Source organism: Cyanistes caeruleus, chromosome 13 (assembly GCF_971803275.1).
Source record: "Cyanistes caeruleus chromosome 13, bCyaCae1.hap1.1, whole genome shotgun sequence".
Classification (NCBI taxonomy): domain Eukaryota; kingdom Metazoa; phylum Chordata; class Aves; order Passeriformes; family Paridae; genus Cyanistes; species Cyanistes caeruleus.
Window position 1 is genome coordinate 10,189,893 of NC_141713.1, and position 23,343 is coordinate 10,213,235.

A 23,343-nucleotide genomic window follows, 5' to 3' on the forward strand; every position below is an offset into this window, starting at 1 on the left:
TTACAAAGCAAAACAGTTTTATTACCAGAGCTGTTATGCTGCAGGACATGGTAAGAGAAACAACAACCTGTGACTGACAGCAGTCACACTGCTTAATGTGCTACTGGAAACATCACTGAAATGTGGCTAAATACAAAATGAACTAAAAATTACTTGCACTTATTTTCCCAATGTTGACAGATACTTAGATCATAGTATTTGTAGCCAAAAAAAGTGACTTACTGAAGAACAAAATCAATACACGAACTCAGAGCACAACACTTCGTTTTTGCTACAGTCCAGTAGAAATATGGAAATACAGAGAAATATAGTAAAATATTTTCTGCTTTAAAATACTTAAAACTTTCATTCCTCAGCACTGTATTTTTTCTGTTTCTATGCTATTCAATCTTCTTGTAATGTCATTCCTTAAAATGGAAGCTAAGGACTTATTCTAAAGACTAGTAGTTTCTCTTACTCTAAAACATAAATGCTGCTGAGTCATCCTTACTAGATAAACAAATATTTATGCAACGTTAAGATTATTTCAAGTTTCAGTATTTGCAACACATTAGTTTTGACTTAATCTGTCCCCACATCTAACATTGACAAGGAATGCAAGGCTACTTTATGACCACATTTGCTGGCATACAAAGACCTCCTCTGATTATGACTTTGGTCTCTATATAACATTGAAATACAGAACAGAAAGGAAGGAGAACAGGAATCCCAATTAAGAAAGGCTTATGGGCAATTTAAATGAAATGTAAAAATTTAGAATTTATTTTATTACTAATTATTTAGAATTTATTACTAATTAATAAGAATTTATTTTATTACTATTAAACTAATGTATTTTGCAACAAATCCTGAAATTCTATAAAAACTATGAAGGCTTTTTCAATTTATAATTACCATCTGAAGACTCAAAAAATTTACATCAAATGCTTATTGAAAACGAATATTTTGAGTCAGATTTTTGGACTATGTGGATGCTGTATGCCAACTTCTAAAGCAACATGAAACTCCTCATCCAGAGTCAAAAAAAAATGTAGGGAGACCCTAAAAATGTAGCAGAAGCATTTCCGCACACTGATTTCAGAAGTCAAGTTTGTGCAGAAGTGATTCCACTAGATTCATAGGGTACCTTTTTGAGGCAACAGAAACTTCTCACTTCGTAAGTTTTTTGACCTTTTCCAGCTCTTCTATAGGTTGCCACTGCTGATTGATTGTTACCAGCTGGAAGAAATGGAAAATATTAAAGTTAGTAGAATCTCACTGAGCATTTACTCCACTCCCACACCCCCCCCATATCAAACATCAACTTATTGGTGAAGTTCTAGTAGCTTTCTATTTTCTTTTCAGAAACATGCAACAGATGACAAAAAAATTTGTTGAACACAATCACTTTGATATAATTAAATAATAATGCCAAAAAATTTTATTTTTCCTTATCCTAAGTGCTCCATTAAATTAAAGTATTTTTCCTTGAGGCTGCAGTACTCAAATATTCTTACTCAATTCTGTAATTCAGGAGCAAGGTAAGGGTAAAGAGCACTTCCTTTATCCTCAAGTTTCCACTGTAATCAATGGAATTGAGTGAATGGATGTTTGGGGTGGGAATTGACATAGGACAACGAGCAGAAGTATGGTATGAATTTAAGATCAGACCTACAGTGTAAGAGCCAAATCCCTATCTACATCATAGGGTGAAGACATAAAGTAATGAATGAAGCACTTGTTTCCACTTTTAACTACATATACATCAACTTTACACTTACTTTCTCATTTGTATTTTGCTAGTCCTTACACTTTAAAAGAAGTGATTCATTGTGTTGGAAATTTATGCTATTTATACATATATTATATGTACAAATTACCTTCTGAGGCTTGGCAGGATCAATAGTTTCCCATGGTTCTGAACTGCCAATCTTGTGAATGCTTTAAAAGAAGACAAAACAGATTATTATGTTTTAAGGCGTGCCCTTGCATACATTTTCATATGAGCAGCCTATTGTCAGTAGAGCTATTCAATTAAATAAGGAGCTCCCTAAAACACAAATTCCCAGATTTGGGCATTGTATTTTAAAATCTGGATAGGAATCAATGACGGCTTGCTTTATTTGCAGCTTCCAAAGCACCAAGCAAGCCAGCCCTGTTCACATATCATTATGAGGGAAGCAAGGTGAAAAATCAGAACAGAATAAAGACACAATATAGGTGGACTTTTACCCTGACAATTAAAATGCCTATTCCAATCACTTTAAAATAAATAAATAGACTCCAAAAAGCTTTAAGAGGATAGGATTTCACTCCAATTATCAGCCAAACCATTGGAATACTATCGTAAGTTAGTACTATCAAACACTGTTCTTTATATACAAGTCGATAGCCTGGTTGCAATCTCATCTGCCTATCAGATTATATGAAATTCTTGATTAGAACATCTAGAACTTATACCCAAAGCAAAGAAAAAATGTAATTATTAAATCAAAAGTTGGGAAATAACTTGGATTACACTCCAAATTAATTTTCTCACTATTTACAATCTGAAGATACTTTAGTCATTACCAGTACTCCCAGTACTCTGGAACATATGCCTGGTGCCTTTTATTTTTTATTTTTTCATTTGTGTGTGTGTGTAAAACATTATAGTCAAATATTCGTCTGAATAAAAAAAGTTAGGGTAAGCTCCAAGCATTAAGGTTTTGCTTACATCACGTCAGATTTGCTGAATAGGGAATAGAGACAAAAAGAGAACGCCCCAGCTGCTGCCAAGGACAATATTCCGGCCAGGGGAATGAGCTGAAAGATAAAATAGAAAAAAGAGCTGAACCTACGTCCCAGCTACAGACCCACGAGTAGGGGAAGCAAGGGTTACACAGAACTAGGGAGGGATTACCTGTTCATGTGTATTACCTCTATATTACTCTTTACACCACTTCACTATTAATATCTGAATTTCACTTTTACCTCTATATTACCCCTTCTCCACATCTCATTTTCCATACATGAACATTACGCGGGTCCCATTTCCTCGGGAAATCAAGTGGCAACCCCGGTGCGGTCGCCCGAGCCCTCCTTACCCCTCCCCGCGGGCGGGTACCACGGCCCCGACCCCTCAGGCAAACTTACTTCTTTTTTCGACTTAAGTATGTTCAAGATGCCCTTGGCCATGGTGGCGGCGGCTGCGGAGCGACACAGGTGTCGGCTGTACCGCTCCTCGAGGGCGGCAGGAGGCTGAGGCGGTGCTGAGGCCGGGCCCACCCTGCGCCCTTCGAGCCCCGCGGCGCTGAGGGGGGCGGGACAGCGCGCCCCCCAGCGGCCGGCGCGGAGCGGCCCGCGGCCCGACAGCGCCCCCGCGCGGCCCGCAGGTGCCACAGGGAGCGGCCGGACAGAGCGGGATGCGGCCTGTGCCCCTCCTGCGCCAATTCTTCTCTCTCCGTGACTGCAGCGCAAAACTCAGCCTCGGCATTTCTCCTTTGTCTTCGTCCCCTTCGCCAGGCAGCTGCCCCAAGAACGGGGTATCTAGGCAAATGCCCAGCTGATGACCGAGCCTGCGTCTTCAGAGCTCGGAGAGGTGCCTATAGTGACCAAAAGAGGAGCCCAGTGTCACCATGTCCCCTTGTGCTGCAGCAAAAGCTCAACCCAGGCCCAGGTTCTCATCACACTTTTGTGTTCCACAGCTCCTATCACTTCCCAATATCCCTGTCTGAGAAAAACTACCAGGGCCAGGCTGGAGGTGAGAGCAGGTGAGTCCCGTACATTGGTTTCTCCCCTTCTCACTCGCCCACTGGAAAGCAGTCAGAGGAAGGAGAGGCTGCCTTTACTGCATGTTCTGCTCACTCCCTGCGGCAAGGAACACACTTGACAGGGCACAGTCAGCTCAGTTGGTCCTTCTAGGAAGTGTGGAAAATTAAGCAGCAGCATCTTTAAGGCAAAGGAGCTGGCAGCATTTTACTGTAACAACTTTCAGGTCCAGCAATTCAAATGCAAATTCAAACACGGTAAAGCAAAACAGTTTTCATACTTTTTCTCAGCACTGCTGCTGAGAAACCTTTGTGTATTTGGGAAGGTCATGAACACTGTCTATTTGTTGCCACCAATAAAACTACACAATGGTCCTTTCTATACATTGGTGATAAAAGCCACCAAGCTGTAGGGCAGTTTTTTGTACCTGAACCCTCTCCTAGGTTACAACAGCTTCTACTACTGCCTTTTGCTCTCTTCAGTCACCAACTGCCTTGGAACTTCCTTTTGTGATCCATCTCACTACAAACCACTCTCAGTGCAGTCCCTAGGTTCAGCTGTTACAAGAAAGAAGTATTTGTTAATGGGTTTTTAACTTCTGAACCTCAGCTAAACTAAGGAACTGTCTTTGACAGTGGTGTATTTTGTTCACAAGCATTTTCACTGGGAAAAGGAAAAGATAATAAAAAATAATAAAAAACTTCCTACTCTGTTACATACACGTATTACTGATTTCCTTAGAAATGTCTGTTTTAAAAGGCAACCTACAAAAATGTATTGACAAGAAATGGTTGGGTGGGGAAAATAATTCTGCAGAAATTGTCATTAAGCAAACTCCCTTTTCTAAAGAAGAAATTATTATAGTTTGATTACATGTTATCTGCTTACTCAATCCAAATGTTTGTACAGTAAGTAGTAACTAATCTAAAATTAGTCTCAAAACTCCTGACTTCCAAACCTGGACCAAGGAGTTAAGCAGTTACAACCCTTTCACTGCCATAGTATTATGGAATCTACATGTAAAAAAGTAAGCCTGTAGATAGGCACATATAAAACACCTTACATTTTATACAGAATGAGAGTTTGTCCTATTTAATTTCCTGAAAGCTTTTGTATTTCTTACATTATTTGCTGTCTTTTGGAGACTTCACAACACATTTTAAATTTTCTTATTATGCCATTTTTGTATTTAAAACACTGTGGAACAGCTTAGTGTTACTATACTACTACTTTTATCTAAGTATCTCAATTACTTGTTTCATCAGAGGTAAACCTACCCAAAGCAAACAAGATTTTAATTTATTATTCATTATTGCAATTACAGAATTTTCCACATGTGATGCTTTACTGTATTTCATACACCTGGAAAACTACAGTAAGTACAGTATTAAAAAGCAGGAAAGATGCAAACCTTTTCAAAATCTTTGTAATATATTTAAAAATACTTATGCCACTCCTTTTTAGATTCAAGAGGCTAATTCTTGATTAGAGAATTTTTCATAAAATTCCAAGTCTTTTATGCTTAAAGATGGTTTTACAGTCTTCAATGATTTCACAAAATGTTCCTGTTTCACAGCAGTTGCTTCAAGTCCATTCTCTTGCAATGCCAACAAAGCAGCCTTTAAAAGAAAAAAAAACCCAACTACTTAGACCTTATCATGTTTTAAATTGCAAAGAATACTGCAAGTATTCTAAAATATTTTACAGGGAACAAAGTGTTAGTTAAAGCATCTGAAAACAGCATTGTATAACTTACAGTTATTTAACAACATATAAAAATCCAAGTAAGGTTACCATAACATTTTCATTCACTTTTTCTGTCTGGATTAGACAATACATCTCTTATCACTTTTATATTTGGATTTTCTTAGTTTCTAGTCTTCTGTCTTTTATACAAGTCAACTCAAATTCTGGATTTCTCTTCTCATTTTTTTTTATTTCTAGCCTTGTCAGTTGCTAATTTCAGCTTGCAGTACAAAGAATGCAATTCACCTAGATGTGAGCATGGATTAGACAGGGTCACATGAAAGAAAAGGTAGTACAGTTCCTAAACTTCTGGTAAATTATCACAGACAGACTTTATTCTTATTTGGCTCTTTTATTTAAAGAATGAACCCTTGTTCAGTTCTTCTGTTTTAACAATTTTCTTTGGATTTTCAATGTAAACTGGGAAAGAACCTATACTACAGATGGCTTAGTAACATCTATGAGTTAGCTCTCTTTTTTCTCTCAAAGCTGTTTTTTAGAGTTTATTTCACAGATGAACCAGGAATATTTCTTACCTCCTTGCACAGATTTTCAATATCAGCTCCAGAGAAGAAGTCTGTTAGGACTGCCACATCTTGTAATGACACATCAGTATCTAATGGAATTTTTTCAGTGCAGATTTTCAAAATGGAAAGTCTTCCCTGTAAATTGGTGCATATTTTACAAGAAAACAAAACCAAAGAAACCAAAAATTAGTCTTTCTTCAAAGCAGTACCAAACTTGAAATAAGAGCCAAGGAAAATCCAGAAAAGTACCAAAACTGTCTGGTTTTGGTGGAAGAATAAAATGCTATTAATGGAGGTAACACACTTCTGGTTATCTCATATATTTAAGGTCTGTTACTCACAGTCACTCCTTGCTTCATGAAAACACAGTATTTTAGGCTGAACAGGCCCAATTTGGAATGCTTTGGGTCAACTTTTTTTTGTGAAGTTAAGGACAAATAGCTATACTAACCTTGGGAACAGTACACAAAAAAATATCTGAAGCAAGGACAGACAACTTATTTTGGTATTTCCTGAATTGCAGCTTGATTTTGTAAACACACATTTTCTCTATTTTCCATATGCAATACTATAACTACTGACACCAGTTAAAATGTTACTGGTGTTTAAAATACAAATATTTTTATTACTTTTAAAATTTTTTCATTGTATCTTGAATTTAGTGATTGATCTCCAGTGAAACACCCATCACTTGTTAAGTATGTTACAGGAATATTCCCCCTTTGCTCCCAAAGTATGCTGGCAATTAACATCCCCCTTTAAAGCCATGTATGGATGTGCAATACCTTCAGATCTGGAGGTGGAATATAGATCATCTTGTCCAGCCTTCCAGGACGGAGCAAAGCATCATCCAACATATCTGGTCTATTTGTTGCAGCAACTACCATGAAATCTTTGTTCAAAGTTTCCTGAAACTCTAGCTAAGTAAGAGATCATGTAAACTAATTAGTGCAACATGGCTGAGATAAATATTATCAAAAGACATTAGTTAGCTACTAATGAGAAGAGGGGAAGGGCAAAAAGATCATGTAATTTAACATGTAGTTATTTTCCCTTCAATATTAGTATTTTATCTATCCTGAGGTCAAAAAATGCCTTGGTGCAGGGCAGATTACATGATGAAGAAATATAGTTAATATCTGCCTTGGCAATAAATAAAGACTTTTCTTTGACCAGATTGTAACAAAGAACTTTTTATATGCAAAAAATTCAGTATCCTACAATTCTGGAACTGTTTTCTTTATTATTCCCCCAAAAAGTATCATCATAACAGGAAATCTATATACAAAAAAGCTAAACATTAAATGTTGTGAACAGTTCTGACAAGTGAAGGTACAAGTTTTTGTTTAAATAACTAACTGATCATAACTGTGCTGCTTTTGTATGCATTATGTGTGAGAAAGAACTGCAAATGAAGTAGAGGAAGTACATATAAAAAGTAAAAAATAGCACGATCAATCTAAAAAATTACTTTAGTGTAGAGAAAAGGATTTTTGTGTCAGAAGATGAACACCCAACTAGTAATGCACATTAGTCTGTGTGGGTATTTTGTTCAAAAAAAGCCTCACTGAGGAACAGTGTATGTAAAAACAATCAGCAGCTTATATACACTATCTTCTAAAAACTAGTAATTATGACAGAGTAAAAGAGCTTCTTGCATGTTTTTGAGTTTGAAGATTTTAAGTTTAAAATGTGAATGCCAACAACTAAAATTTTTGAAACAACTGGACAGTACTTCTCATTCCTCCTATACAGAAAAGGGAGCATAAATACCTTTCTTTCCTCGTCACTTTGTTCTTGGCACTGAGCCTCAAGCTGTAGCTTGCATCCTCTTCTTTCTGTAACTTTCAGCCCAACCCCATCCAATTCATTGAGAAGAACAGAAAGAACCCGCTCTGAGACACCATGGCCAGTTCTGCAGTGTGCACGAGATCCCAAGATAGAATCAATCTCATCTAGGAATATTATTGCTGGAGTATTTGCTCTTGCTTGGCGAAAAACCTTTTCAATGAATGTTAATAAAAGAAAATATTAATGCCTGCATTCTATCAGGTACGATGAAAAAAGAATCCCACTTACGTATACTCTAACTTTAAAGGTACATTTGCAATGATTCTTAAGAGCTGTTCTGGCTTACATTTACTATTGGTAAATTCTGCTTCTTATTTGTATTCCTAAATGAACTGAAAACAAAAGGCTAGAAATACTTCCAAAGTTTAACACTGGTATAATTTTAGGGATAGATTCTCACTTTATCTACATGTGAATCTGTAAGCCATTTCTATTTTATAATCAGATGAGAGCTCTATCATCTTTTCAACAACAAAATTTAGGTCTAACTAATACTTATCAAAAATGAAGCAAAAATGGACTACAAAACCTTACACAAATTAAAATGTGTACCTGAGACAAAATCTTCTCTGAATCTCCAACATAAGGTGAGAACAGATCAGCACCACTTACAGAGAGAAAGGAACAGTGACAACTTGTGGCCACAGCTTTCACCAGTGTGGTTTTGGCACAGCCAGATGGCCCATAGAGAAGAATACCTTTGGGATGAGACAGGCCCATCCTGGCAAATGCCTCAGGAAATTTCATAGGCCACTCAATACTCTGTCAATACATAAAAAAGGGATTAAATTCTTAGTAACAAGCAATCAATAAAACTGCCAAGCACATTATTTCTTCATCTTGATACAAACATTAATTGGAAACCAGAGAATACTGATTTAGTCTTTCTTCATATAATGCCCCCTGCTTAAATTTTCCACTTGAAACAGAACTAAAAACAATCCTGAAGAGGTAAAAGCCAAGAGCCATCCCTGGATAAATATTCATGAATGGACAAATTATCTGTCTACAAGTTAAGTATTTCTCAGCTACTAGAAACATGCTTATTTCCCCATGATATTACTATGCTTGGTGGTGCTATCTCGTGACTGCAAGATTTCTAACTCAAACATTGTAATAACACTGCAATAATGTTAAAAATACAATTTATAAACAGGTAATTTGCAAGAGAAATAATTTTCATAACACAGCATACAAAATACCTTGGAGTACATATTAGAAATGAGACATTTATCTGAATTAGTTTAATACATTACCTGTTTTAACTTTAATTTCACATCTTCAAGACCACCAATTTGCTCCCAAGTCACAGGTTTACACTCTGTTAGTCCAACTGCACTTCGAAAAGAGGATGGTTGAATTTTTTTAAAAGCTTCTTGGAAATCTCCCATATTAATCACGGTTTCACTTTCAGTTGAATCCTGAAAAAAAAACAGATAGAGCATATTAGCAACATTTTAATGCAATACTTAAACGCTGCATTAATATGCAAAACACTTCATGTAAAGCTAAATACAACTAATAAGGAAGTCAATTCCTGACCTAATGAGCTTAAACACTGCAGATACAAAAATGCAACATAAAGTAAAATATAACCTCTTTAATAGCAGGTTTTCACACAGGAAAAAAACCAATTTTAACAGAAATTAATATTTCAAAGAAAATTACTATTCCTTAAATTATAGCTCCATTAGGCAGTGATCTGCTAAATCAAATAGTTGCTTCAGGGTTAACACATATCACATCCTACAATCTTATGAATAGAAATAAAAAAGTTGCAAAATCCATTTTCACCACACACTGAAGAATGTAACATATCTCAAACAGGCCATAAAATGCCACTATTAAGCCACAGATGCAGTAATAGAACTAAGGTGAGAACTGAAATATGAGCAAAAATAACATATTTATATTTATAATATGCTCGGTGTGAGTCTTCAATTTGCTGAGCTTTTCAAGTAAAGTATTAATGAGGAAAGGGTAGTACAAATATTACTGACATTGTTCTTGAGTGATTTGCAACCATACCAAAGAGCTGTGGGACACAGCCTGCATAGCAGCTTCTCTGCAGAGTGCTGTAAGGTCAGCTCCAACATACCCAGTTGTCATTTCTGCCAGCTTAGCCAAATCAACCTCTGCAGAAATGGGCATATCAGATGTAAGCAACTGCAGGATGGATCTTCTCTGTGTAACTGTTGGGGTCCCAATAATAACCTAAACCAAACAGAATAAACAAAGATTTTATGTAGATAATTTGCCATACTCATTTATTTTATAGAGCTAGGCAAGCAATTTAGTCTCTGCTCTATACTGGCTACTGAAAATTTATATATACTTATACCCCAGCTAAAGAGTTTTACAGGAAACCTATTACCAGCACTATACAAATGACAAGTATTTATAACACTATTTACTTTCCAAGTGAACAGTGTTTATATAGTTGTTCATAAGACACTGACAGATACTGTTTATCAAGTCCCATAAAACTGAAATAATAATTTCCTTATATCACAAGCACTAAATTAGATGACTATGATAGAAAAAATTAAGTAAATATTTATACATTATTGAAAACCAGGTGAAACATAATAAAAATACATCTCAACAATCTATAAATCCCAGAAAATAATGAAAATTATAATTATGAAATCATTAAAGAACTTGATTAAACTGGTGACCTAGGAGTGGGTTTAGGCAGGGAAATAAACAATACAAGCACAAAGCTGTGTGTTGCAGAACTGCATATCTTTCTTCTTTGGACTACTAGGCTAATGGAAGTTTTCATAGACCCAACCTCTGTTACTGAAACCTGAGTAGGTACTGTTGACACAACAGGTTACTAGTTCTCTGTCACAGTAAATTTTTAAGAAATGCACAGATCTTCAATCTAGGATTTAAATGGAAAAAATCCAATCCTGTAAAGCTAAGCAGCTGTAAGCAAACAAAGCCCCTCAAGATCAGGTCAATGTCTTTATGATAAAGACGCAAAAAAGATCCCTCCCATCCATTTTCACGTATATGGAGCTCTCAGTGTTCAGATTAAAAACACCCAAAACAACCATACCCAAGTTGCAGCAAACTAAAGACAGAGACACCTGCTCCAAACCTGTAGAATCCCACTATGAACAATGATTAGAAGACAGCCCCCTTCCACCTCAATAAGGAAAGAAAAATGTGAGTGTATGAGTAACAGGATTTATTTACCTCTCTGTCAAATCTGCCAGGTCGTCTCAGTGCAGGGTCTAGGGCATCGGGCCTGTTTGTCGCTGCCACAATGACCATCTTACCCTCACTCCCTACACCATCCAACAGCGTCAGCAACTGAGCAACAATACGATCTTCAGGAGCATTGTTTGAACTTCCTCGCTTTGGACATAAAGAATCAATCTCATCAAAAAAGAGAATGGTTGGGCCTTCGTTTGACATCTCTCTGCCCCTTTCAAAAACTCTTCGCAAATTCTCTTCACCCTCTCCTGGTCTTGAACCATGGAGGGCTGGGCCACTGATGCCAAACAGATACGCACCCAGCTCTTTTGCTACTGTCTTTACCATTAGAGTCTTCCCTACACCGGGGGGCCCAATTAATAGCACTCCATTAGGGACAGAAAGACCAAGCTTCTTGAAAGTTTTAGGAAAGCGGAAAGGCAGATCAATCATTTCTTTCAAAGACTTCCCAACATCATCTAGTCCTGCAATTGAAGTTTTTGCAGTGTCTTCTGACAAATGTCTGTACCATTCTAAAGTGATCACCTCCTTAATTTTTATGCTTGTTTGGGGAGTTATCAATCCAGCTTCCTCCTTCAAAGGAGATGCAGATAGTATTTCAATATACACCACAGGATTTTCGGGACTCGGTGCAACAGTAACAACATAACGAGGCAAAATGTATACATTTCTTAGCAGCTCTCTGATTGTCTCCTGTAACACCGCTCTGGGAGTCGACTTTTTCAGCGCGGCGCTCTTGAGGACCACTCTCAGAGTCGCTGTTCGCAGGTGTCGGTAGGGCAGCAGCTGCAGCCGGCCCAAGCTCAGCGAGAGGCCGCGCAGGTCCCGCGCCCTCAGCCCCGCGGTGCTGCAGGTGAGGTCGGCCTGCAGGTACCCGTCCGCCAGGTCGTGCCGGGGCCACGCCGTGCACACACAGCAGCCGCCAGGCACGGAGATCCTCAGCGGGGCGCCGATCCTGGCTCCCAGGAAGGAGAGAGCGGCAGGTCCCAACCGGCACCGCTGGGTGCCCTCATCTCCCGGGTCCAGCGGGAGCAGCTTTAAGACTGCCGCCTCCATTGCTGCCACCGCTAGGGAGGGCAGCAACCCCCGTGCTCTGCGCGGGCCTGTCGGCTCCTTACTCACCGCGCCTCGGCCTCCCGTGGGGCTCCCGCTGTGCCACCGCCCGGCGCACGGCGGCCGCCCGGCACAGCCGACCCGCGGCGGGCGGGACGGGAGCCCCGCGCAGGGGCTGGGCGGGCCGGCGCGGAGCGGAGCCCCTCGCGCGCTGACAGGCGGCCCCGCGCATGCACCACAGTGGAGCACGCGCACTGCGCCCCGCCTCAGCCCCCAGAGCATCGCGGAATAAATCCGGTAGGAGTAGAGCTCCAAGATCATCGAATACAGCCTGTGTCCCAACGCCACTGTGTCAACCTGGCCGTGGCACTCAGTGTCTCTCCTTAAACACAGCCAGGGACGGTGATTCCTGGTTCATTCGATGTATAATCGCCCTTCCTGATAAGATTTTTTTTCCTGATGTACAACATAAACCTCCCCTGGTGCAGCTTGTCCTGCCTGGGAGAAAGAAGCCAAGCCACACCTGGCTGCAGCCTCCTTTCATGGAGTTGTACAAAGCAATAAGGTCCTGCCTGAGCCTCTTTCTTTTCCAGCCTGAGTCCTCTGTGTTCCCTCAGCCATTTTTCATAGGATTTGTGCTCCAGGCCCTTCATCATCTTCGTTGGCGTTCTCTGGAGCTGCTGCAGTTCCTCAATGCCCTTCCTGAATTGAGGGGCCCAGAACTGGCCCAGCCCGATGTCTGCTACCTTTCTCATGCCCTGCCTCAGCCCGTCTTGGGCCTTCCCTTTTCAAGGGCTGTCAAAGTAATGTCTGCGAGGTGAGTGCTGTGTATAAGAAGAGATTACTTACACCCTTATCTCACAGACAGAATGCACTGACTCCCTTTCTAGTTGCCATCCAGCTTGTTCTCCACAGAGCTGATCATGATAGGCCTTGTTTGCCACCTCATTTCTTTGCCCTCCTTTTGTCTCCTCAGTGCTGCCCGCTTGTTCGGTGCTTATTAAACATGATTGCAAATGTTGGGCTTCCCCACTCCTGTGCTCTGGCCAGTGCTTCCTTCTGCTCCTTGTCACCAGTAGTCATGGTTGAATCAGCTGTGGCTGCTGGTTAAAAAAAACATGTGGGGAGCCACAGGACTGGCTTGAGAAGCTGCTGATACAAGTAATTAAGGCACAGATATTCATTCAACCTTCAGTAAAACTGTTGTAGTATACATATATTGGCCTATTCTTAAATGCTTACTCAGCATCATTTAAGAAAAGTTTTGGTCCCCCCACCTTCTTCGATTGTGCCGTGAATTGTGCAGTATACTTTTATAAAAACTTTCCAGTTCTGTCAGCATTGTGGACTACAAGATAAAATTTTGTATGTACATGGTTTTATTCTTGAAAGTCACACATGCTGAATACACAGACTTTGAGACCACAGACATACAAGAGCTGGGATCTCAAATGCTCAATGCTAGTCAGAGACACAGTTAAATTCACAGAAAACCCAGAGAAGGTGGTTTACAGCACAACTACGATCTGTCCTGCCTTGTATTCTGAAGGCCTCAGGAGGGGCAGTGTAAGAAAACCTTTGTGATGGTGTCCTGGCTAATAACATTCCTAACTGAACAAGGCTGTACACAAAATGTTTCAGTAAGCCATATGAATAAAAGCAGGCAGTGTTAAGAGAACCAGTTCATAATAATTCTAAATGCTGTTTAGGAGCTCACAAGAATTTCATAGAGCTGTACAGTGTGAAAACCAACAAGTCTTCTCTTTCAGCCTAATTATATGCAAAAGGGCCTGTAATATACTTCCTTTCAATTCATGACCAAATTTTCTCATTTCAGTGTTTATTTTCTATTCATCTACTCCTGGATATCTACTTAATCTTTCTTTCCATAGCACGGTTCTGTACACATATGCAAAATGTTTATATGTAATATGCTTATATGGAATATGTACCAGGTATTTGGTGCAGGACATACTAATGTCTGTCCAGAGAATGCACAGACAAAAGATTCTAAGGAGCTTTCATTCCATGAAGGCAAATGTATCTTCAAGCCAATGTCTTATAAACATATTCTCTTGTTTTATTTCTTTCCATCAAAGGTTCGCATAAACATGAGTGCCCTCAAGTACATACTTGATTAAACAAAAAACATACTCTGTTTAAAATGGCAGATTTGTTTCAGTTTCAAACTGTAAGTGGTAGACCCTCTGCTTGGTTTTAGAAAGTTGTGTTTAGGAAAGAAAAGTATGGAAAATTGTGTATTTGCAATGAGATCTGTGGTTTATATTCATATAGAGTGGTTCCTTCTAACAGTCTTAGAGTAACATCTGGAAAATCTGGTTTCTTATCAGAAAGAAAACATCTGCAAATCTAATCTTACATAACAAAGTAACTAAAGATGGTATCTAATATAAAAACTCTGCTGTTGTTGCTTGATGAGCACATTTCAGTAAATTTAAGCTTCTTTTAAGTTTTTACTGTATTTTATTGGTGTAATACTGATTATTTTACTTTAAGACACTGATACTCCAGTTATTTTTAGTATAGTGAAATGAAGCCCCCAAAAAACTTATATATTCTATCGAAAGACCATAGGATTGGCTTTTTTGGAACAAATTGTGCAATCACTTATATATTATTAAAATATTTTCTTAGAAAACTTCGCTGAGTGACATTGCTCTCATTTCAAATGCATACTTTTTAGTTGCCATGCTTCTGATTAATTTACTGACTGCAAAATTTACAAAGTGGCAAAAAATATTCCACCATGAATCTAGTTTAAATTAACAAAAAGTTGAAAGTAATGTTTTAAACAGTTTTCTCACCATTCACTAGATGGCAGCTGATCTTCAAGAATGGCTGTATTTCTCCTTTCAGATCTGATAATTTGGAGGGAGTAGTCATAATTTCTTGGAGAAATCAAATATTGCTGTTTTTGTTCCCAAGTCCTCTCAGGACTCAGAGTGTGCTGATGGGCCTTAGTTACCCTGGCCCCATTTACTGGGGCTCCCCACCCACACCTCTGCCCATGAGCCCCAAGCTATATTTAAGCTCAGGCCTGGGCCTTTGCTCCAGGATGGCCTGAGCTGTAGTTTTGTGTCTTCACATCTCTGGAATTCCTGATTTGTTTATGGACCTGCTCTTGTTGGTACAGGTTTGTTTGATGGCCTGGGCTCTTGGGCATTGTTCCTATGCCTGTATTGCTTGGGCTTAGGTTTCTTAGGCTGTGTCTTGCAATCCTTCTTATCAAATTTGATTGCTGGTTTCTGATCTCTTCCAGAGCTGCTGCTCCTTGATGTTGTTCACCAGATCTGTTTTGTATATATTATTATATTTATTATCTGAGAAATTCTGATTAAATTGGCAAAATCTGACTTCACCTTAGCACCAGTAATTTCATACATATATACTCCATGCAGTAGTAAGTCTTGAATTCTGTTAGTTATACTATTGTGTTCTCAACTGATTGCAATGTATTTGTTTTTTCTGCTATAAAAATTGTCTTTCAGGCATCAAATGTGCATCAGTATTTGTAGAAGTCATCTGTGCTCTTTGAGAGGATGCTCTCAAAGCATCTTTGCTTTGAGAGGAGCAAATAACAAGGTAGAAAGGAACTAAGTAAAAAAAAAAAAAAAAGGTAAGGGACCTTGGAATAGGTTCCATGAGGATAGTATAAAGTTGGAAAGACATTATGAAGGGAAAAGCAGGCATTCTTAGAACAGAAACCTGCAATTTCTCTGTCCTTACAGTGATGCATGTATTCCTTATGGAAATATGAAATGATTCTACAGATATTTTTGAGTTGTTATGTATCAGAATAACTGTTTTATCCATATTTATGCACATCTCTTATGCATTAGCTGGAGAGGTATTTTTGAAACTTTGGAGAGACAGTCGATCAAATTATTGGTAAGAGGAATTGTCTTTGAGGAGTATAATAATTTTATTCTGTGCCTTTGGGAGGGGTCCTATGCCTTCAGCATTCCTCTTTCCTAAAACAAATATCTTGGAACATAGTCATGCCCAAATATTAACATGTCTTCCCTTGTAATCATCCCTTAATTAAATTAAGTATTCTAAACTTGTATGAATTTTCACTTCAGTGTCTGTGTTTTTGCATTTCTGTTTTCAAGCTGCCTTGTCTTGTCTATTAAGGTTTCAAAATAATTAAGGCTACTGGAATGAGTTGCCCTTTGTACTTCCCACTCCAGTTGTTGATGATTTATTTACTGATGTGAGACTGTTATGACTTAACAAAGGGAATAGGAATGAGTCTATGTTGTCAGAAGAGTTCCATACCTCAGAAGACATTGCAATGCAAAATATTTCACAGAATGAGATTTTCTCTTGTAACATACTGACTTTCAGATGCCAGTGGTTAAGTAATGTCACCCAAATGCTGTCATGAACAAAAATGGAAGAAAACCATAGCAAGAATTTTCAGTGATCGACTTCCTTAGCTTCTGACTGTAGAAGTTGTAGGATGCTTATTTTTTTTTCCTAACAAGAAGAGATTGAAGATTCACACAGAAATAAAGACTAGAGTCATATTTCTAGATTCCTAGGTGTGATATAAAATTCTGTAGACTGAGCCTGAATGGAAAAGGGTTCTATTATTGCTTATGCTGCTCCATCTTTAATGTCTTTTTCCCCATTTATTCTCTTTTGAAGGGTATCAAGAAGGGTTATTTCAAACGGTACCCAGTTTCTCAGTACTTGGGTTATGTTGCTTAAAATTAATTCCCTGTTACCTTAGCTCATGTTGTGGAAATTCAATTAAATTTCTTAGCTATCAAGAAATGGAAACAAATGTTTAGGTTTGTAAATTAGTAAATTATTCAGTGGATATAGAAAATATATTTAAGGTATTGGGACTAACATGAATTCCGTGTATTTTTCTGGCCTTCAAAAGGGCAAAGCTGAACCTGGAGAACAATTGAGCTACTGCTTGCATGAAAAACTTGGAGGGATTGATGATTGTAAGGCATGAAGTTTGCAATTACTTTGAATTTACATCAGTGTTCAGGTGTTACTAGGGGCCACCCCTGTTCTTTTGTAAGAACTGTAGCAATGTGTTACTTTGAAAAATTGCAGTGAGGATTTATTTTTCCTAATAAGGGAGTATTCTTTTCCTTTAATTTTTCCTGATGGAAAAATTACAAACTCATCCTGTTTATAATGAGATCAACTTAGTGCTGTGATGCAGATGTCGTAATTAGACTTTGATCTTAGCTCAAGTAGCTTTTTTCATTCAAGTAACTAAGCAACGTTCTACTGATGGTGTCTGTTTGGGGATCTTGCCTTGTGCTTTAGGGAGCTGGCTGGCTAAAACAGTGCAAAAGATGATTTGATTCAGATACATACATGTTCTAACTCTATTCAGGTAGGCATGGACTTAGAACTGAAAAAGGGGAAGGCTAAAAGTATTTGCAATAGAAATACCTTATTCTGCAAAGGTTTAAACCTTTTTAACTGTGCAATGAATGGTCCCATTGAAGTTTCAAGTCAGAAGCTTAAGAGTGCTCTTCCAAGTTCATGTTACATGGATCATTGGCAGAGAAAACTTGTACTGCTTGTGCAAACAGAAATAGAGGCTGACCTTGTATTTCAACCAACAACGTGACCATAGGCATGGTTTTGATGGGGCAGCTTGAAAAGCACCATGAACATCAGTAGCCTGAAGGAAATGTTGTTATTCCAGAATCTTTTCCCAAAGGAGCTTCTTGTCAAGTATGACTTCACTGTAATTGAAAATGATGATTAAAATTTGTGGAAGATTAAAGTGAATAACTAAAAAATAATGAAGCCACTTGTCAAATTGAATCTTGCTAATGGTAAACAGCTGTTTGTTATTGTGGTGAATGTAGGTCTCTGAAGCAATATCAGTGAAATAATTAACCTGTTGAATTTGGTGGAGTTGCAGCCAGTCACAACAGATTGAATTATGAATTCAAACGTTCTTGTTGTATTTGATCATTAGCAGAGTATGAATATTTTCCTTTCTAAAATGCAGTTGGATAAAATGATTTTTTTTTTTCATAAAGGCGTAGCCTGAAAAGCAGGACTATTGAAATTAAAAATAGATCAATGAAACCATCTTTGCTATCTTTATTCAATAAGATGGATTCTTTAGTTAGGAAATTCTTGTTGGTCTGCAATTTGAAGAGAGACACTACAATATCTCAATTATTCTCTAAAGTATCTTTTAACTTTTTTCCCATTTTGGGAAATCTACAAAAACGGAACTTCTGAAATAAATTAGAAATTAAACTTACGTTTCACATGAATCACATTTTAGAGACCAGAGCAGTCATCTGATGAAGCAAGATGGCATAATAACTTATAGCTGAGTACACTGTTAGTAATTTCTAGTGCAAATGTCCAGGAAGTATCCTTAAAGCATATTAAGTCATGTGAATTGTGACTAGGGAGTTAAACCCATGGGATATGTGATTGTTCTCTCCCATAAATCTACAGGACTGAAAATGACTACTGATTAAATATATCTAAAGATGAATCCTTTCTGAAGGATTTCATTCCCAGTTCTTTGCCTCTGAATGGTCTGTGTAGATCTGCTTCTTAAACAAATGCTTTCATAAAACTAAAGATTCTATTTTGGTTTTTCCAATCTGTTATGAAATTAAACATCTCAGTAGAAACACTTTTCCTGAAGTCATGCAGTATGTTTTACCCGCAGTGCTTTGATTGTTAGCTTTTTTTGACTTTATTTTCCTGGCCATTTTCAAAGTTGTTAGAGGTTGGGCTATTTTTAAGATCTTCATTTTCACTTAAGAAAGCTAGAAATCATGCTGGGTCTCTTCAAAGCTCTAAATTTACTTCACTGAAGCCCAAAGCTACATTAGCCATAGTTGTTTCCTATGAGTTTAATGAAAAGAAGAGGCTCAGTAATAGATTGCTTGTAGATTGGAACCAGCCATTGCTGAATTACCTTTACCACTCTTGCTAGCAAGAGGTTGAGAGCTAAAGTCTAAATTTGTACAATTCTGTTTGCTTCATTGCATGTAGAAAACTTTTTTCTTAGAAGTAGCTCAATAGGGGATCAGTTATCTCCCAGGAAATTGGTGGCATTGTTCAAATTAAGTATTGTGGGAGTTGGATGGGGACATCCATTTAGGAAAAGCTGTACTTTGCACAGAACAGAATATAACTGTTCAAAGAATATTTGTGTGAAGCTTGTGGAGTTCTTCTATGGAAGAATCTGTGTAAAAATTACTATATGCATTTTCTCCTCATATAAGTCTCTGCTGATCAAATTATTTTTCACTTTATGAATGCATTTTTAATTATTTGCTTTGCTAAAGGCTCTGTTCTAGTCTGAGATTTGAAAGCTAAAATGCTTCCAGCTTGTGAAGTCACTAGTAATCACAATTTTCCTTTTCAAATTCTGTGTGTTCTCTTCCTTTTCTTTTTTTTTGTTATCTGAAATATTTCCTTTTCCTTTACAAAAGGAAATAATTTTGAAAGGGGTGCAAACAGGGGAATTGCAGTGATTAAAGTATTTTCATGTACTTGTTTTTAAAGAGGCTCTGAGGACCTGCTCAATCATGTGACATCTCTCCACTAGAATGACACTGAATATAGGAGGAGGGGTAAGTAACTTGTTGGTACAAAGCAATTGCAAGACCGCCTACCTGGATAGATGCCTATGTTTTTGTTAAACCCAGGCTTGACAAAGTGAGTGGACTAATAGTCTCTCAGCTTTAGATTCCTGTTGAATACCTGGAAAGGCACTTTAAAAAAAGAATGAAATTACAGTAGTCTGAAATTACAGAGGATAATGCATAGTAGAATCACAAGATAAATCAAATGTATATCCTAAAAGGAAATAGAGATCACAAGACATGTGAAAATAAAACTTTAAAATTGGAATTTATAGCTGTTGTAGTAGTTAAACTAAAGTTATCTTGTAAAAAAGTTGTAATGAATTTAAATGATTCTTAAGGTTGCCGTTTTATGGGCAAGGAAACCTGTGCAGTTTATGCTGTACTTGGAAATTCTTTCAACATATGTGCCTTCTCTGTACCTGCCTTGCAGTGACATCTGCTGGGAAAAGCAGGAAGCCTTTATTGTAATTACAACAATTTGGAAGAAAGTTAATCTGAAATAAAATAATTTTTTTTCAAGCATGTGTATATTCCCCTATGCAAGAATCTGATATCATGAAGAGATGTAAGTAATATGGAGCATTCCAATACTAAATTTTAAATGAAATTGAAATCAGTTACAATGGCAGTTTTTTGTTTCTTATCTACAGCCATATGTATTTGTTGACATATTAAGGAATAATTATAAAATAACCATAAATCTAATCTTATATCTTAAAATATTTTAATTGCCATACTGATGTATGTCTCAAAGAAATGCTACCCCCCCCAAAATTTACAGTTGATATAACCCCATTTTTTTCTAAAATATATTTTGATATTTTTTAATGAACACCTTTTGATCTGTTTCATATCTGTGTAGCTTAACACATTGCTTTAAACAAAAATCTTCTGTGTTCAGGGATAAGTGGGCATTCAAAGATCATTAATAGATGACTGAATAGACATTAAATCTTTCTGGTATGTGGTGGTACTTGTGCAAAGCTAACACCAAAAAGATTTGAGAAGTAGAGAGAAATCTAAGTGATGTAGAGGAGAAACTGCCTCTTTTTCTTTTTTTTTTTTTTTTTTTTTAGGAGAATTTCAGAAGTGAAAAATGCCATGTTTGGTAGTCAGGCAGTGTGTTGAGATGGAGACAAGAATTTGAATGGTCTCTGTCCTCAAGTAATCTGGTGAAATTACAGTATTTTAAATAGTGGAAATGGGTACCTTAAAGGGGGAAATGCTGCAGAAGATGATAGTTATGAATGCTATGAGGTAACATTATGAAAATACATTGAAAGTATTTTTTCTTTGCTTTTATCTGCTGATGTTGGAGCTTTGCAGATATGCTACTCATCTCTTTCACTGGATAGAAAAATAACCATGAATGATACCCCAGAACTGCAGGTTTGGATTATTCAGCAGCTCAGGGCCGACATGTGTTTGTTGCGTGATTTAGCCCCATTAGAGCTTCACTTGAACTGCCTGAAGGTTACATGTGGCTCAAGAACCACAAATTGGCCATGTCTACATTATGTGATCATAATGGAGCTTTCTGGACTTTATATAAACAGATAATTCTAACTTGCTCCAATTTTTAAAAATGCTTCAGATTTTTAACAACTGAGATTGATTTTCCCCATGTTTTCTCTTGAATGCCTCTGAAAACCAATAAAATACATAACAAAAGCCAGCAAGATGTAAGAAAAATCAAACACTTAAGATATTAGGGGGAAGAAAAAAGTCTTCTGTGCATTCTTCCCTGTTCATAGAGGATTTGTGGTTTCTCTTCAGTGTGGACAAATCTATCCTGCCCATGGTGAGAAACAAAGTAATTGCTCTTGGCAGCAAAACAGGTAGCTAGGAGTTGGGGTCTCAAAGGTATAGTGTGAACAAACACAAATGAGTTTCAATCTTTGACAAAATATGTAAAACTATCAAGTTTACTGTGTCAGGATAAAGCCCTGTAGAGTGCATGAGAATGAAAGCCAGAAACAGTTTTCTGTGCTGCTACACGCAGGCAGTGTAGAGGCACATGAATTTCATGAGAAGCTACCTAGTCTCCAAAGCCACAATTTCTTTTAGAAAGTTTATTGTTTGGTTTAAGAATTCAGCTCCCATAGCTACATTAACAGAGCTTTACACTAACTGTGCCTGCTAAATAGAATTATGTTGGCTTAGAACATTTAATTTGACAGGAAACTCAAACAAGCTCCCTTTGTTACAGCTGCAGTTGCTGTGGGATGAGCTATTAGTGTACTTATCTTGCATTATGTAGCTCACCATCATAGAATTTAATGTATCTAGCATGATTATTTCAGTGCAAAACTTAAATATTGAATTGAATTTATAATGTAGACTTCTGTTATGACCTTTCAATGTACATGCTGGGGTGCCCTGGATAGGTGAAAGCAGCGGCATTTTTTCTTGTGCAGGAGGCAGGAAAAGTACACACATGGAAATACTGAAGTTGGTTCTGTCTCTGTGTATGAAGATGCTGTGTAAGTGTTGCAAAGCACCACAGATGACAATCCCACCACAGAGCATCCTTCTGAATGCTGTGTCCTGAAAGAAGCACTGCAGCTGGCAAACTTCCAGGTCAAGGCTTTGTCTAAAGTTACAGTAAAATGTTATCCCCTGAGAGCTGTAAAGAAACACTATGGTAGGTATAAAAACTATTTTTCTGATACATCACATTTAAAGTATTTTTGGGGAATTTGAGATATTGGTTTTGAGAGAGACATTTAATTGGAAAAAACTCAACAAATGAGAGGAAGCAGTTTTCTTTGTATTTTTTTTTTAGGGAAGATAACTGATTTGAAATGCTGTGTTGCTTTCTGTTTTGTTAATGTGTAATAGCAACGTAGAGAGAATGACAGTAATAGATTACTTTGGGAGCAAAAACTTGTTTTAGCAAACGGTTTCTCAAAAAAAAGTTATTTTATGTGTGCCAGCTTCAAAGAAAGTAATAAAAATGTAATAGTTATTGGATGTTGGGCTGAGAATTATTATTTTTAAATAAAAAGTATCGACAACATGCATGTTAGAAATGGAAAAAGCCTACTGTAGCCAAAGAGTTCAAAGAATGTTGGACAAGGTTCTTCAAACTTAGAAGGAACAGTATATTTGTTCAAAAATAGGCTTATAGCCTGAATAATTACAGGATTTAGCCCTTTAACCTGTAACTGGGGTGCATGATGAGTGGAAAACTGCTTCTGAGAAATGTCAAGAGTTTTTTTTAAATAACAGTGGTAAACTAGTTTGGAAAATATGTGGTATTTGGTCAGTTTTTCATAGCAAACTTAAGTTGCGTCCCAAACACTTGGCTGTAGGCTAATTAAATGAGAGGTGGTTTTTGATGATCTAGAAAATACTAAGTAATTTTATAGAATACTTAATGTGCTTAGGTTTGCATTCAGAATGAACTCTTTTTCATCTTGTAGGATGGGATTTTGTGTCTTTAATGGAAGTGTTGCATATTTCCGAAATATTTTTCTTACACTAGTGTTCACTTATCTTCATGATTAGTGTTGCAATTTTGCCATAAATTGATAACCAGGTGAACAGCTAAAAATCGAAAGTGTTCATTGGTGACATTATTATAG

At 37.5% G+C, this 23,343-nt stretch overlaps 3 protein-coding genes across 14 annotated transcripts in view; 1 reads left to right on the forward strand and 2 right to left on the reverse strand.

Annotated features, from left to right (window-relative positions):
* Positions 1–3,332, reverse strand: COXFA4L3 (cytochrome c oxidase associated subunit FA4L3). The gene is made up of 4 exons (XM_023933976.2): positions 3,115–3,332; positions 2,696–2,784; positions 1,860–1,920; positions 1–1,218 (listed from the first exon to the last, which is right to left on the reverse strand). Exons 1-4 carry the CDS (start codon positions 3,154–3,156, stop codon positions 1,150–1,152), a joined length of 261 nt encoding a protein of 86 aa, XP_023789744.1. The 5' UTR covers positions 3,157–3,332; the 3' UTR covers positions 1–1,149.
* A 578-nt stretch (positions 3,333–3,910) lies between these two features.
* Positions 3,911–12,342, reverse strand: AFG2B (AAA ATPase AFG2B). Its single transcript, XM_023933977.2, has 8 exons — positions 11,058–12,342; positions 9,882–10,067; positions 9,110–9,274; positions 8,406–8,615; positions 7,776–8,003; positions 6,788–6,922; positions 6,012–6,137; positions 3,911–5,348 (listed from the first exon to the last, which is right to left on the reverse strand). Exons 1-8 carry the CDS (start codon positions 12,132–12,134, stop codon positions 5,196–5,198), a joined length of 2,280 nt encoding a protein of 759 aa, XP_023789745.2. The 5' UTR covers positions 12,135–12,342; the 3' UTR covers positions 3,911–5,195.
* The window catches only part of LOC111934108 (NAD(P) transhydrogenase, mitochondrial-like), an 82,116-nt gene continuing 71,106 nt past the window's right edge, over positions 12,334–23,343 (forward strand). For 3 of the 12 annotated variants that reach the window (XR_002867022.2, XR_015276062.1, XR_015276060.1), the window contains exons 1-3: positions 12,371–12,428; positions 19,674–19,741; positions 22,174–22,400. The gene's annotated coding sequence lies outside the window, so the exon portion shown is untranslated. Of the gene's footprint in view, positions 12,949–19,673; positions 19,742–20,186; positions 20,322–20,832; positions 21,014–22,173; positions 22,401–23,343 lie in introns of all 12 variants that reach the window. The other 9 variants (XR_015276058.1, XM_086849945.1, XR_015276059.1 and 6 more) reach the window with 7 other exon arrangements.

Coding starts and splice junctions, on each gene's coding strand:
- COXFA4L3 (XM_023933976.2), bottom strand. CDS start 3,156: ATGGCCAAGGGCATCTTGAACATACTTAAGTCGAAAAAAGAA. Junction 2,785..3,114: donor TACTTAAGTCGAAAAAAGAA/GTAAGTTTGCCT, acceptor TTTATCTTTCAG/CTCATTCCCCTGGCCGGAAT. Junction 1,219..1,859: donor ATCCTGCCAAGCCTCAGAAG/GTAATTTGTACA, acceptor CATTTCTTCCAG/CTGGTAACAATCAATCAGCA.
- AFG2B (XM_023933977.2), bottom strand. CDS start 12,134: ATGGAGGCGGCAGTCTTAAAGCTGCTCCCGCTGGACCCGGGAGATGAG. Junction 8,616..9,109: donor TGAAATTAAAGTTAAAACAG/GTAATGTATTAA, acceptor ATGTATTGACAG/AGTATTGAGTGGCCTATGAA. Junction 8,004..8,405: donor CAGAGAAGATTTTGTCTCAG/GTACACATTTTA, acceptor TTCATTGAAAAG/GTTTTTCGCCAAGCAAGAGC.